This window comes from Hirundo rustica, chromosome 7 (genome assembly GCF_015227805.2).
Source record: "Hirundo rustica isolate bHirRus1 chromosome 7, bHirRus1.pri.v3, whole genome shotgun sequence".
NCBI lineage: Eukaryota > Metazoa > Chordata > Aves > Passeriformes > Hirundinidae > Hirundo > Hirundo rustica.
Genome location: NC_053456.1, coordinates 25650751 through 25664147, shown reverse-complemented (window position 1 = coordinate 25664147; position 13397 = coordinate 25650751). Strand labels below are relative to the sequence as shown.

At 40.1% G+C, this 13397-nt stretch overlaps 1 protein-coding gene across 5 annotated transcripts in view; it reads left to right on the top strand.

Moving 5' to 3' along the window:
* Positions 1 to 13397, top strand: part of INO80D (INO80 complex subunit D) — a 46030-nt gene that overhangs the window by 18690 nt on the left and 13943 nt on the right. For all 5 annotated transcript variants that reach the window (XR_005701597.1, XM_040069058.1, XM_040069057.1 and 2 more), the window contains exons 6-11: positions 709 to 817; positions 6794 to 7018; positions 8947 to 9056; positions 10960 to 11093; positions 12565 to 12782; positions 13159 to 13316. Coding sequence is in view for 4 of the 5 variants with exons in the window: in XM_040069058.1 (XP_039924992.1) it covers positions 709 to 817; positions 6794 to 7018; positions 8947 to 9056; positions 10960 to 11093; positions 12565 to 12782; positions 13159 to 13316 (954 nt within the window). In the remaining variant the exon portion in view is untranslated. The remainder of the gene's footprint in view (positions 1 to 708; positions 818 to 6793; positions 7019 to 8946; positions 9057 to 10959; positions 11094 to 12564; positions 12783 to 13158; positions 13317 to 13397) is intronic.

Genomic DNA, 13397 nt, shown 5'->3' with positions numbered 1-13397 from the left:
GGCTGTCCTGTTCAATGACTGTGTGTAGGTTGAATAACTGAGGCTGCTGGAACACACCCTAAGTGTATCATACTGCATCACCATTAAGTGAAAACATGCTGCTTGGTGAAAGTGCAGGAGTGTTTGCATCTCTCTCTTTAGCTCTTTCTTCATGCTAATATGTGCATTTGGCTGGCAATTACAGAGACTGAGCAGAGGAACGTCCTGGGTAGCTGTGTGTCTATCTCTGTCCTTGCTGCTGTGTCTTACAGTTTTTATATTCTTTTATGTTTTGGCACAGAGAAGGGGTCAGAATATAAATAGAAATGAAATTGGCCTATTTAGATCATACAGTATTAAAATTTATCAGGTAGTCAGTTCTTCATGACAGGCACTTCTCTCTTACCTCGTACTTGGTTATGAAAACTAGTTTTTCTCTGTGAGTAAGATAGTTGGTGATTTTTCTTCCACTGTTTATGGATAAAGAAGCCAGTAAGGATTTTAAAAGGAAAACTCAGGTGTGACAAAAATCAGTGGGTGCTATTTGCACACTGTAATGGAACTGTTACTGTAGCTTTTCCTGTATAATTGAGAATACTGCATGATTTAATTGAATGTAGTTATGCTTGCAATATACTATACGTTCATCTTTTGTGCCAAAGGTTACTCAGAGGCTTATAGAAGATAAATGCTCTTTTCATCCAGTTTCCATGTTTTCAATTCCCTTAGGGCTGGATTGGTCTGAAGACAGTGGAGAAGAGTTGGAGGATTCAGAGCAAGCCTCCCCTTACCAGGTTGCATGGTCTATCCGAGAAAGCCTTGGCTATGAGAGACCTGAGTGAGTATAATTCTTTAGTATTCATTCTGGCCTTGATGGAATAAATCATGTAAATGTGAGCTTCACTTCAAGTGGAGTCAGTGGAACCCAAGCACTTGTTGAAGTGTTTTGCTGAAACAAAGGATTTTTTGAACTCATTTGTTTGTAATAGCTATGGAACAGCTTGTCACCTTCTGTCCCAGTTTCCAGCTAACTTGGAGACCTTTGTGCAGTCTGCTATCAGAAGGATGCATCAGGAAAGGATTTAAGCTCGTTTGCCTGAATTTAATTGAGTTTAGAGGGATTTATTAATGAACTTGTGTGCCTTGATGACTGGAGGTCCTGAATTAGAATCGAATGGGGTTGCTGTTAGTTTCTTGTCTTTCCCACTGGTTGTGAATAACTTTGCTGGTAAACTTGCTACATTTTACGCATTAATGCTTGTAATAATTATGCAGGCTGTTGTTTTAATGTGCTTTTTAAAAGGCCTTGGTATTTCTTTTAATAATGAAGTGTTGACTAAACCTGTGTCAATACTTGTGAGCATTGGAAGGAAGTTATGAGATCAAAAGGATTTAGCTGCTGGTTCCTTAGAGCTGGAATGAGCTGCTGGTGCAGAAAGGTTTATGATGGGCTCTGTATACTGCTAAGTCACAAATCTAAACTTACAGCAGGATATGATAATATAGGTCTATTAACGTAAATTTGAAGGTGCACAGTTAAAACAAAGCATCCCAGGTGTATTATTGTAACAAAACTGTTGTATGTTATTAACAAAGTAATTGGGGTATCACTAGAATTTGATTATAGTTTCTGTAACATGACTCTCATTCACTGTGCAACTGGACTTTTTGATACTACAATTTTCCCCTATTTTTAAAATTTTTAACTATCACATTTAGAATAATGGTTAGTGAAACCTTGTTGTTACATTCTGAAACTTACCAGGATTTCTTGCCATCTCTGAAGATTGTCCTCAAGGTGAACAAAAAAGCTGTATCTTTGTAACCAGGATGCTAAATATGAAGAGCCTTCAGTGAATCAAAGCTATTAAGCAGAATGTAGACTTCACTTTTTTAAAATAAAGGGGTCTTTTTTTTGTTTTGAATGACTTATTTTTTAGAGCATCAGCAGTTTCAGACTGAGTTTTCACAAATATTACTTCTTACTTAAAAGGCAACTTTTAAATAAAATGTTTTGAGAAAACGTGAACAGGCTTTCCGACTTCTAAATCATACATTATTTTTCACAGCAGATATATCTGTTAAATAACTTCGCTTACACTCTTCCCTTACACTCTTCTCTCTTTGACATTTGATTTCATTCTTCCATAGATCCCTATTTTTTTGTCAACTTATAAAGGTCATCTCTGTGTATTTTGTCTTCTATTTGTCTTAACTTCCTTTGGATTATTCCTACTCTTTTCACATACTGAGAGAAAATAATACCTTGACATTTTCTGTTCCATTCTAGCATTCTGTGCCCCTCAGTTAAATGCTGTCTTAACTATCCATGATGGATAAATTTTTGGATGCAGCTGCAGCTGACTCCTTTTGTACTTCCATCCTATACTACTTTTGTACTTCCTGCTCAGTGTTAGCTCTTCAGCAGCCTTACTAATTTTGATCATGGATCAGCATTCACTTGATGTCAGCCTTCTAAAACTTTAGTTCCTATTCTGCAAACTTCTGTAGAGGTTTTTGATACCTGAAATGTTTCACTTTGACACTTCTGAGGTGTGGTCTGCCTGCTGCTGAAGATGAATTAGTTCAGGCTGTTTCTGGGGATATTGGGTTTGTCAAAATGACTCTCTCTTGCTAATCTGGTGCTACAGACTGGTGACTCCTAAAATCAGCCAGTGACTTGTTACAACTCTGAATTCTGGGGACTTATTTTACCAGAAAACCAATGGTGATTATTTCCCAAAGCTTTTAGTTTTTGAAATCACATACCTAAACTTAGGGGATTTATGTACTGGTTTTCATGGTAAAATTAGAGCTCTTTTTATCTGTTCATTTGTATCTGAGCTGGTCCCCACCAGCTAACTGCATTCTGTCTTTTTCCTTTTGACTACATGGTAGACAGTGGAAGGAATGCTTCTCAGAATAGACTGTTGAAAGAAAGAGAATGGTTAATTTCTGCTTTACTAGGCAGCTGGTTCTCAGCATTTCCGCTTATGTGATTGTGGGGGAAACCTCTGTTGAACTTCTTGTGTGATACTCCAGCTGCTCTTAAACTCTCAAAAATTTACCAGATTTGTTTAAAATCAGTGTCTTAATAGTGTCCTGGTTTTGGCTGGGATAATGCTCATTTTCTTCTTGGCAGCTGGCACAGCGCTGTGTTTCGGGTTCGGTACGAGAAGAACGTTGATAACAGCGCTCTGATGGTTTGGCTCTTGTTGCTAAGTAGCACTAGCCCTAAGTCAAGGACTCTTCAGTTTCCCATGCCCTGCCAGAGAGGGGGTGCACCAGAATCCGTGAGGGAGCACGGCTGGGACAGCTGAGCCCAGCTGGCCAAGGGGATATTCCACAGCCTGGAACATCATGGCCAGGACAGAAACTGGGGGGAGCCGATCGCTGCAGAGTATCAGTTAGTGGATGGTGAGCAACTGTATAGGGCATCACTTGTTTTTCTTGGGGTTTCTTTTTCTTTAAGTAAATAGTAGCAGTATATATTACTTTGTTTCCATTAATAAGCTATTCTTAGCTCACCCCACAAGGTGTTTTTTTCCTGATTCCCCTCCCTGTCCCACTGGTGGGAGCAGGGAGAGTGAGCATGCAGCGCTGTGGTCCTTTATTGCTGGATGGGGTTAAACCGTGACAACAATAATACATTTTTTGGTTCACTTGCCTTCTGGCCTTTTAATCTGTAAAATTCATATTGTTGCAATCATCTGTGGAAACGCGGGCCAAATGTTTGCTTTTATTATTCTGTGCTTTAATTTTGAAAAATCGTGTTCCTATGCTCCCAGGATTTCGGGATGCAGTGCTTCAAGACAGGCACAAATGTTTGAGTTCAAATAGTGCAGGAGCTGGCAGTGGGCACAGTGCAGGCTGGGTGCTGGCAGAGAAGGTTGCTGGGGTGGGAGGAATCCCTTGTGGGAGCAGCAATTTGGGGAGAAAGCAGGGGCTGTTCCCTGCTGCAGATTACTGAAGCTTCCCCCTAGATTATTTAATTGCTGAGTCTGGTATCTTAGAAAGTGCTGGAAAACAAATTACTTTATAACAAAGTATTTTTTTGCTTCCTACACTGAAATATAGCTAAAGGAAACATTTCACGTAGCAAGTTTGAAAAAGGAGCGCAAATCCCTCCTCATGCCAACTCACTCAAAGGATTAAGTATCAACACTATGTTGTCAAAAGTTGGATTTAATAACTCCCAATAAGTAGAATAACTCAAAGAAAGAAAGGAAAGTTCTTCAAAACGCCCTGTAAGGGGGGATTTGGAGCATAGTTGCTGGGGTGTCTCAGAATAGAGAGCATGTTCTCCCCATTCCCTGGCGGTGCCTCGTGCTACCCTTTTGCTCTTCCTTTCTGCTGCTTTGTGCTGTCTTTGTTTTCTTCATGAACACTCAGCAATAATCCCCCTGATGTTTCCACATGACAGTCTGAAAGGGAAGGGTTGGGAGAAAGCATTTTGGAATATCAAATGGCTCATGTGCACTTTCGGAAGTCTTTGTAAAAATGAAATGCCACATGTTAAGTTGAACTTCAGAAGTTCTCTGTGTAGCTTAGGAGAATAAACTAAATAGAGTTTGGCAAACTTGTTTATGAAGGAGCAACAATAAAAGTATCTTTCATTTTCATGCATACTGAAGAAAAAAGGTTTTATTTTGATATTTTTAGGTTTCTTTGAACATATAAATGTTTTGGCTAATCTTACTGGCCTGGGAACAAAGTTCTGAACAGGCTTTTAGAAACAGGCTTTTAGAAATTTTGGCTCAAAATAAGCCCTTGCCCACTGTAGGCATGATTTCTTTCTATACCTTTGATATATGTCTTCATCTATTTTTAAAAAAGATCTCATGAACTGAAGATCAAAAATATTTTAGCATACAGAGACATTTTTTCTAACTCTTTCAATGTGAGAGAAGTAAAAAGTCTCAAATACAGAGAAATGTACATTAACAAACACTCTTTCCACATGAAATAAACTTCTTTCCCCTAAGAAATACTCTTGTTATTCTTAAAGTTACTTTTTAACCATATTTAAAATTAAATCTCTAACTTTGTTTAAAAGTCTTGGCCCAGAGCAGTAAGGAAATATCTAAGATATTAAACCTACCAATAAGTATGTATGCTATCCATGTTTTCCTCTTTTAGTAATACATTGGAAAATGAAAATCTATATTAAATAGCCCACAGACAATTTTTTCTAAACAAATAGTTTTCTGCAGTAAGCATTCTTTCCTAAGAGATCTTAGAAGTGTATTTTCTTTTTATTTTCAATGTAAAAGTATTCTAAACATTACATATGTTAAATATTTTTAACAGATTATATTTGCTGCTAAGCATGTAATTGCAGAGGTTAATTACTTGTAATTTATGCTTCTAGAAAATAAGCTGTAATCTGTTTTAATAGACAAAATACATAGTATGGTTGACTTTACATAACACTTCACAAAAACTTGCATTTGTGTCAAAGGCAGTGCTTGCTGCTGCGGAGTTTTTGTGGAAAGCCTTAGTGGAGATGGCTGCAGTCTCTTCCATTTGGCCTGTGTCTAAATAGAGTCAGAGTTTCCAGAAAAGAAAGTAGGTCTTCACCATATTGCCTTTCAGGGACAGATCTGCCGTCTGCATTTCTGGATCTTACTTTATTTAGTAAATATCATGGCTTGTATTTCACATCTCTTGCATCTCAGCGGTGGCCTCCTTTGCTGTGCACAGGTTTGGGTGTCAGCTCATTCAGTCCCATGGCCTCTGAACATTGCCAGCTTTTGGTTTGCTTCATTTGTTTGGATTTCTCTTCTCTCCCCTGCCCTTTCTTTGTCTTACAGATAGGAAAGTTGGCAAAAAGTTTCTCTGTCCTATAAGGAAAAAATTAGAGGAAAAACGGAGCAGAGTCTGCTCAGATTCAGCACGTGTATTTTGTTGCTCCGTGAACACAAAACTCATTCTGCAAACTAATGCTTGTTGTGGAGAACTTCTGGGTAGTTTCATGGACCTTGTTGTTTTAACAAGTTCCAGTGATGATTTTCTGTTTCATAACTTTTACTTCATTTAACTGAATGTGTTGACGTGGTTTGATAATCTCGTTGATATGTGCCTGGACATTCAGAGAGCCAAGACAAATGGAGAAGGGCTTTCTTAGGCCAGCAAAGAGTTGGATTAGTCTTTCATCCGGTCATTGCTTAGCCCTGGTGTGATCTTTTCCCTCGGTATCTTTGAGTTACATGTGAATTTCTTCTCTACTGTTGTAGAGAAACTGCAGCTCTGCGGCAAGGGGAAATCAGTGTCAGCTCTTAGCTGTGTTAGTGTGTATTTTGGTTTAAAAAGGAATACACCGCCTGGCAGACTAAAAGGAGTTGGAAGAAGTCAGCATGTTAAGTACTTGTTAGAATTTGACCATCTTCTCCAGCATGATCATTCCTCAATAAATTTCCACTACACAATTTCCCACTCTTGTCCTCTCCATTAATTGCACTTTGATTTAAGCATTGGTCTCATTTGCTGAGACATTTTCAGTAAATAAAGGTTAACAGTATAGATTTCTTTTTGAACAGCAGGCTCTAGACATTTAAATGTGTCAAACTTGATGATAAATTGATGTAATCTCTAATAATGGCATACTAAGAAGAGCAAATACGTTTAGAATTTAAAAGGGATCCTGCTCTTGCTATTTCTCAAGTAACACTGCCTGATTTCAGCGTTTGGATATTTGTGTGGCTAGAAGATGGACGCCAACTTAACGATTCTATTGGAATGACAAATTAGCTTAGTGGGGGGAAAAAAATAAATAGTAACTGAAAACATATTTGTTTTTTTTTCCCTTCTTCAGGTCAGACGATGACAGCGCGGATGACAGGAGTTCCAGGGTGACCAGACTTTGCACTTACTTTCAGCAGAAATACAAGCACCTCTGCCGCCTGGAGCGGGCAGAATCTCGCCAGAAGAAATGCCGGCACACGCTCCGGAAAGCCTTGCTGCAGGCGGCCAGCAGAGAGCCGGAGCGCGCGGGGCAGCTCCTCCAGGAACTCCGGAGAGCCACCTGTGCTTGTACCAGGTACGACCCGCCCTGCGCCTGCAGGAGCCTGGGGCTGGGCCGGGCTAGGGATGGGCCGAGCATCCAGCAGCTGAAAGGGTGAACTCTGAAACTGGAGCCACGCGCAAGGCAGAAAAAACATGGCACACAAATGCCTGTCCATGGAGTAAAATAAACGTGGCATACGGAGTTTTGCATGAAGGCCTTCTTTAGCTTTATGTTTTAAAATGTGGATGCTTTGTTCAGCAGTTTCTGGGCCCAAATATCTGGTCCTTTGCCATGCCAGTAGAAGGTGTGCAGTCTGGCCTGTAGTTCACTGCTTCAATTCAGATTTTTTTTCAGACAGCTTTTTTTTGAGAAGTCTATACCTCCTCTTAATTATCTTCCCAGCAAACCATATTTAAGCTCATGCTTTTTGTTAGATTTAACTCAATCCAACATTAAATAAAATTTGGCAACAAAATACATAACTTCTAACAACTTTGAAGGTTATCTTCTGTGGGAATTCTTTCTAGATAATGTCAACATCCCTCCAGCTCTCAGCATATGGAGAGTTGGTTGATTCATATTAGTGCAGGAACGGACTAAATCTGAACCCTGGTGTTACATTTGGGGTATCAGAAGCGTCCTTTTGCTGTTGTGGTTTTGCTTTACAGGATGTGTGACTGTGGGGTGTAGTGGATAGTATGAGATGCAGGTTGGAGCTAGGTACTGAGAGTATATTCTGTTTAATGGGATGCTTTTGTTCCTGGACAATGGGATGGGGTTCATGACAGTTGGTGGGTTCATTGTTGGGGTGATGGACTGATTCTGAAGAGCTGCTCTGAGGTGTAATGTAGAAGTCCATTAGTAGTTTACAAAGTTGTGTATAAATGTCTCCAAGCTTAAACTACAGCAAAAGTTCACCTGAACTGACAAGCTCTTGCTGGTTTTTTTTTCCCTATTATTTTTGCCTTTTATTAAGCAAAAAAAGTTTACATTATTTTGGGTAGACCAGCAAAGCCAGGTATGCCTGTCATCACTGCTCTAGTCAGTTTAAGTAACTACAGAGTCTTGTCAGATACAAAATTTTTCACAGGAGTAATACTGCTAACTAAAACTTTGCTCAGTCAAAGTGCAGTTGATGACAGAAATGGCTGAAGGAAAACAGTCAGGCTACAGACAGCTTTTTGTCAACCTAGAAAACAACGTGTACAGAGGTGCAAGTCAGCCCTGGAATCGCCAGCTTTATCTCCATGAAGGTGACATGCCTGGAGAGCGGGCTAACCCCGAGCGAGCTGTGTAACGCTTGAGTACTCGTCCACACCGCTGTCTGGTCGCCTGCTTGCAGCTCAGGCTCAAAGCACAGAGGCTGTGCTGGGGAAGCGCCCAGCTCCGGGCACCTGCTGGTGGATTGGGCTGTAGCACGTCGATGAAGGAGAGCTTTTATCCATGTTGAGCACGCTCAGGCTCTGCCACTCCAGAGCTCAGTCTAAGTTTGTCTGAGCACATGCTTGCATGTAAGCTCTGGGGATGCTCGGCATGTTTTGATTTATGAACAGGCTTGGAAGTGCACTTGACTCCCATCTAGGCATACTCAGTACATTGAATTCTAAAGACTGACCTCATTTTGAGGGTCACCTGTGTTGACACTCACCTACTGCTGCCCTTTCTGTTGCAAGGTGTTGTAATATTTACATGATAGTAGCACATAGCACCTCTCATTACAATTAAGGCCCTGTGAAATAAGAAATAATCCCGTTACTACAGTCACACCTTCACCTGTCATTGACATCTATTCAGTGTCCCTGTGTAGAGCCTGGTAGTAGTGTGCACCCATCTGGATCATGGCACACATGTGTGTGTTACAATTTTTCATCCTTCTGTGCCACATTCAGTATAATAATTGTGTTGAGTAACCACCCGAGACTGGGAGTTTGTCTGTAAACTCTTTTATGCTTTCTTTTCAGCACAAGCCAAGCAAGGCAGAGAGATGCAGAACCAACAACCTGCAGTGGAACTTCGAAGGGAGAGCAGTGCACTAACAAGGCCCTTCCATTCACCAGGCACTGTTTTCAGCGTATCCTCTTAACTCTGGGAGTTGCATTCAGGCGTGGAAACTGTTCTGGTTTAGGAGGATTTTTGTTTGTTTGTTTGTTAGATTTTTGCATGATAACTTAAGTTTTCACAAAGAAACACCTATTTGTTAGTGTGTCATCAACTCTTTTGCTTTTAATTTGGCTGTGTGATTTGGGTCTGTAGACAGTGAGGATAAGTAGTCTGCTACTGGTGTCTGTAATAGGAACATCATTTTATTTTGTGAGCTGTATTTAGTGTGTGCAAGAAACCTTTACAAAATTATCATCCTTCACAATGACTTGGTACAAACCATGTGACTTTCATCCTCTTGGCTTTCATACAGCTCTTGGTAGGTTCCAATAGACCACCTTCCTGTGACAGTTTTATGGAAGAAGGTTTTTATACATAGTGTAAAAAGATGGCTTACAATGACCAGAAAGATGGAATTCATGCCTTGTGTTTTTTAAAGAAGCATAGTAGGAGGACTCACAGAATCTCATAGTCGGGGTGAGGAGGGGTTCCCTCTGCTTGAAATTTCAAGCAAAGCCTGGAAAGGGTGTTAAAAGTGAATGGCTGAAGATTGCAGAAAGAAGAGAGCACATTAGATGTGATTAGATTTTGGATCTGAGGACTATAAAAAGGCATGTAATATGACCTCTAATACTTAAAATTCTGCAGACTTTCTTTTTCATTTTTAGCTGAAGAATTGTTGGTGCTTTTGTTAGGGTGACTCCTTTTGTTAGAACTTTTGGTTTTGGTATTAAAAGTGGCTACTGCCAATGTGTTCAGATATTATCAGACTGCAGCACCTTTCCAATCTTTTTGTTTTGCAGATGCTTTTTTTTTCTTGCTTGAGTTTTTGCAGGCCACTTAAAAGCAGTCTGCAGAGGAGTTCGAAACCTCTGTGAGAGAACACCATGGCATACAGCTGTGTTTGGGATTTGCCTCATGATTCTGATGGGATTTTTTTGTTTGGGTATTTTTTTTTAATTTTAAGTGGTCTTGCTTGTTGCTGTGTGTAGAGCAGGGTAGTCAAGAGTAGTGATTTTGCATGTATGCCCATTTTTTCTCTCTGCTTTTCCTCCTCTGAAATGAACAGGTTCTTGCTTCTGACCCATCCATCCAAGTCTGCTGTCTGGATTGATCTGCAGGTTTTTAATTTTATTTTTCCTTTAGATTTTGTTTTGTTTTTGTTTTTGTTTTAACATTTTATAAACATATATAGTGATGTTGAGGTCTGAGAACTGTTCGAGATGGAAGGAGTTCTTCTAATGTTGTTTGAAAAAACACACAATCTGTTTGATTAGCTGTACGTCTGGAAACATTTTTACTCCTGCTAAGGATTTTTCTGAAGGAAATCTCAGCAAGCTTATGTGTGAATTTACTTGACCTTTCTGTCTGCTTGCACATCTTTTTTTTCAGAGGAGCAGGAAGGATCTTGAAACTTCTTTGTCTGTGCTCTAAAGATAAATGCCGAGAATGTACCTTAAAAGATTGAATTAAGAAATACTCTTTCTTTAATGTTTCAGTATGGATTGTCCTTAGTCTGTAAGGAAATAGTCCCGTTGACTACACTGTTCCAACTGCTACTATTGATCTATTGATTAAGGCTCCAGGAAAAGGCTTCTTTTTGCTAAGAACTCATTAGTGAAATGGCTGCTTTTATAAAACTATCTCAGTATATAATAAAATCATTAGAGATTCTGCATGAATGCAGTTTTTTCACTTTAAAGGTTGGGTTTGAGCTTACCTAGCTTTGAACTTAAATAGCAAACTTAAGGCACTAATTAAAAATAGTATCTATGGATAGATAGAGTTGACCGCTCTGATCTTTATCAGATTGATAAATCAAAGGGTGTTCCTCCACCATTGTCTTGTGTTATTCCTGATGCAGAAATGCACAGATATCTTATTGAACCGTTCTCAGCAGCTCTTCTCGAGTTGCACAGCCAAGTTTGCAGATGGTCAACAGTGCTCTGTGCCAGTTTTTGACATTACACATCAGACACCTCTGTGCGAAGAACATGCCAAAAAAATGGTAAGTACAAAGCCATCATTGTATTTATTTGTGAATTGGGCTGATCAGGAGTTTTAACCCCAGTCTTCCTATGAAGTCTTCCTTGACAACTAGCAGGTTTATGAACTTAAGAGTTTGTTTGCTATTATTTTTCTTACAATGGTAAAACTTGCTGAACATTCCCAATTAGCATAAAGTATGTTGTGAAAATCTATATTAAATAGCCCCAAGTCAGGATATAATAAAGCTTACATGGGAATATTCTTCACTGGAAGAAATTTGATTGTTGTCTTGAATTGAGAAATAGAAGATCATTGTGAGGGATCCTGTGGTCGTTTCATTTGGGTTCATTTCTGGTCCTTGGATCGGAATATGATATGAGTGTGATATTAGGAACGCTGCATCTTAAGCAGTCTCGGTACATGGGGCCCAAAGTACTTTCTAAAGGAAAGGTAGATAGCAATTAAAAGGATGCAAATAATGGGTTTGCTACTTTATTTACCCTTTAGTAACTATTAGAATTTATCTTTAACCTCCTTCAGGGATCCATGGATCCCGGAGAAAAAGCAGTGGCCTATCTCAAGTTGAGAGAATGGAGCAATGAAGTTGATGTTCTCTGCTCTCCTTTTATGACACCAATCTTCCAGAACAAAACCTTTAGGATAAATCATAAACGCACTTCTGCCCTGCCCCTCCTTCAAGGCTTCTTGTCCTACCTTCAATTAGGTGTAAAACTGCTTGTTTTGTTGGGTTATTGAAAGTTTTTTGTTACTGTTTTTGTCCAGCCTCTCCAATAATTGTGAATTATGGATTTTTTTGGATTAAAAAGTAAGGGTTTGTGCTACACAGATCTGTATGGGGTTTCCCCCTCTTCTAGGCAATCTTCAGTATGTCCCTCAAGGTTTACTTCTGTAGCAAATAGAATCCTCTGCCATTCCCAGTGTGATGGCAACTGGAGACCGATGACGGTTTGATTTATTTTTTAATGTGTTGGTGATTGCTGCTCAGAAGCAATGATTGCTTCAGAAGCAATTGTTTACCCACATCCTTATCCAAGTCCGGCAATATTCATTTTGTCTCCTCAGTGCTGTCCCTCTATTATGTCAGTGGGCACTCAAGGAGTCTGGCTTCAGCTGCTGCACATTATCCACATTCAACACCACCTCACAATGGCTTTTTGTCTTTAATACTTACAGGAGTGCTGCTAAAGGTTACAGTTTTGCAGTTTTTAGTTAGGGTTTGCTATGATAATTTTTAAAGTGACGCTGCACAATCTCCTGTTACAGTACATCATAGTTTGGTCTATGTTGTTTTTGCCATTGGGGTCAATGAGGAAGGAAACAGCTCAGTTTTTAGAACTGTGTCTAGATGTAAGCTAACAGTCCCTCCTACATTACATTCCACATGCCTGTGGAATGACTGGGGTGAAAAAAACAAGGAAAGTACTGCGTGTTCTTAATATGCTCTCATTGGTATTGTTTTGCTCCCAAAGGATAATTTCTTGAGAGGGGACAGCTCCCGTAAAGTTCAGCACCAGCAGCAGAGGAAACCCAGGAAAAAAACGAAGCCACCTGCACTTACCAAAAAACACAAGAAGAAGAGAAGGCGAGGCCCACGGCGGCCCCAGAAACCCATTCCTCCTGCAGTGCCCCAAGGGAACCTCACCATGCCTGCCAGTGTCTCACTGCCAGTAGAGATACCCCACATTCGGTCAGTGCTGTTCCTGCCCAGTTTCCCAGTGCTGGCCTGAGCATTGCCAGTGAGCGTTGTACAAAGCTGCCAAGCAGCATCTGGAGCAGGGCTAAAAATTGCATCTCCAGCTGACTGTTGGAAAAAAACCTTTAGAGTGGGTCATTTTGGATTTGAGTAATTATTGGTTTTGATGGGTAAAATACCTTGCTCCTGATATTGCGTCTTATGTAATTAATGAGTAGCTGAAGTGTAAGCTACCTAAAAGCATTTTTTTTCTAGATAATGGAGAAAAAAATGTATAGGGGAGCATCTGTTGTAGATGGATATGCACTGATAGTTGTCCTTTGGAGCAAGCAGAGTTGAACACCAGGGACTAACGTTCCTTTCTGTTCAGGAGCCCCTCCACACCAGAGCTCAGTGCCGATGAGCTGCCTGATGATATCGCCAATGAAATCACAGACATTCCACATGACTTGGAATTGAATCAGGAGGACTTCTCTGATGTCCTGCCGCGGCTGCCCGATGACTTGCAAGATTTTGATTTCTTTGAAGGTACCATTTTATTTTATGCTAGCATGAACACAGTCAGTGAACTGAAGAAGTGAGTGTTCCTAAACTGCGTTTTGAGGAGTT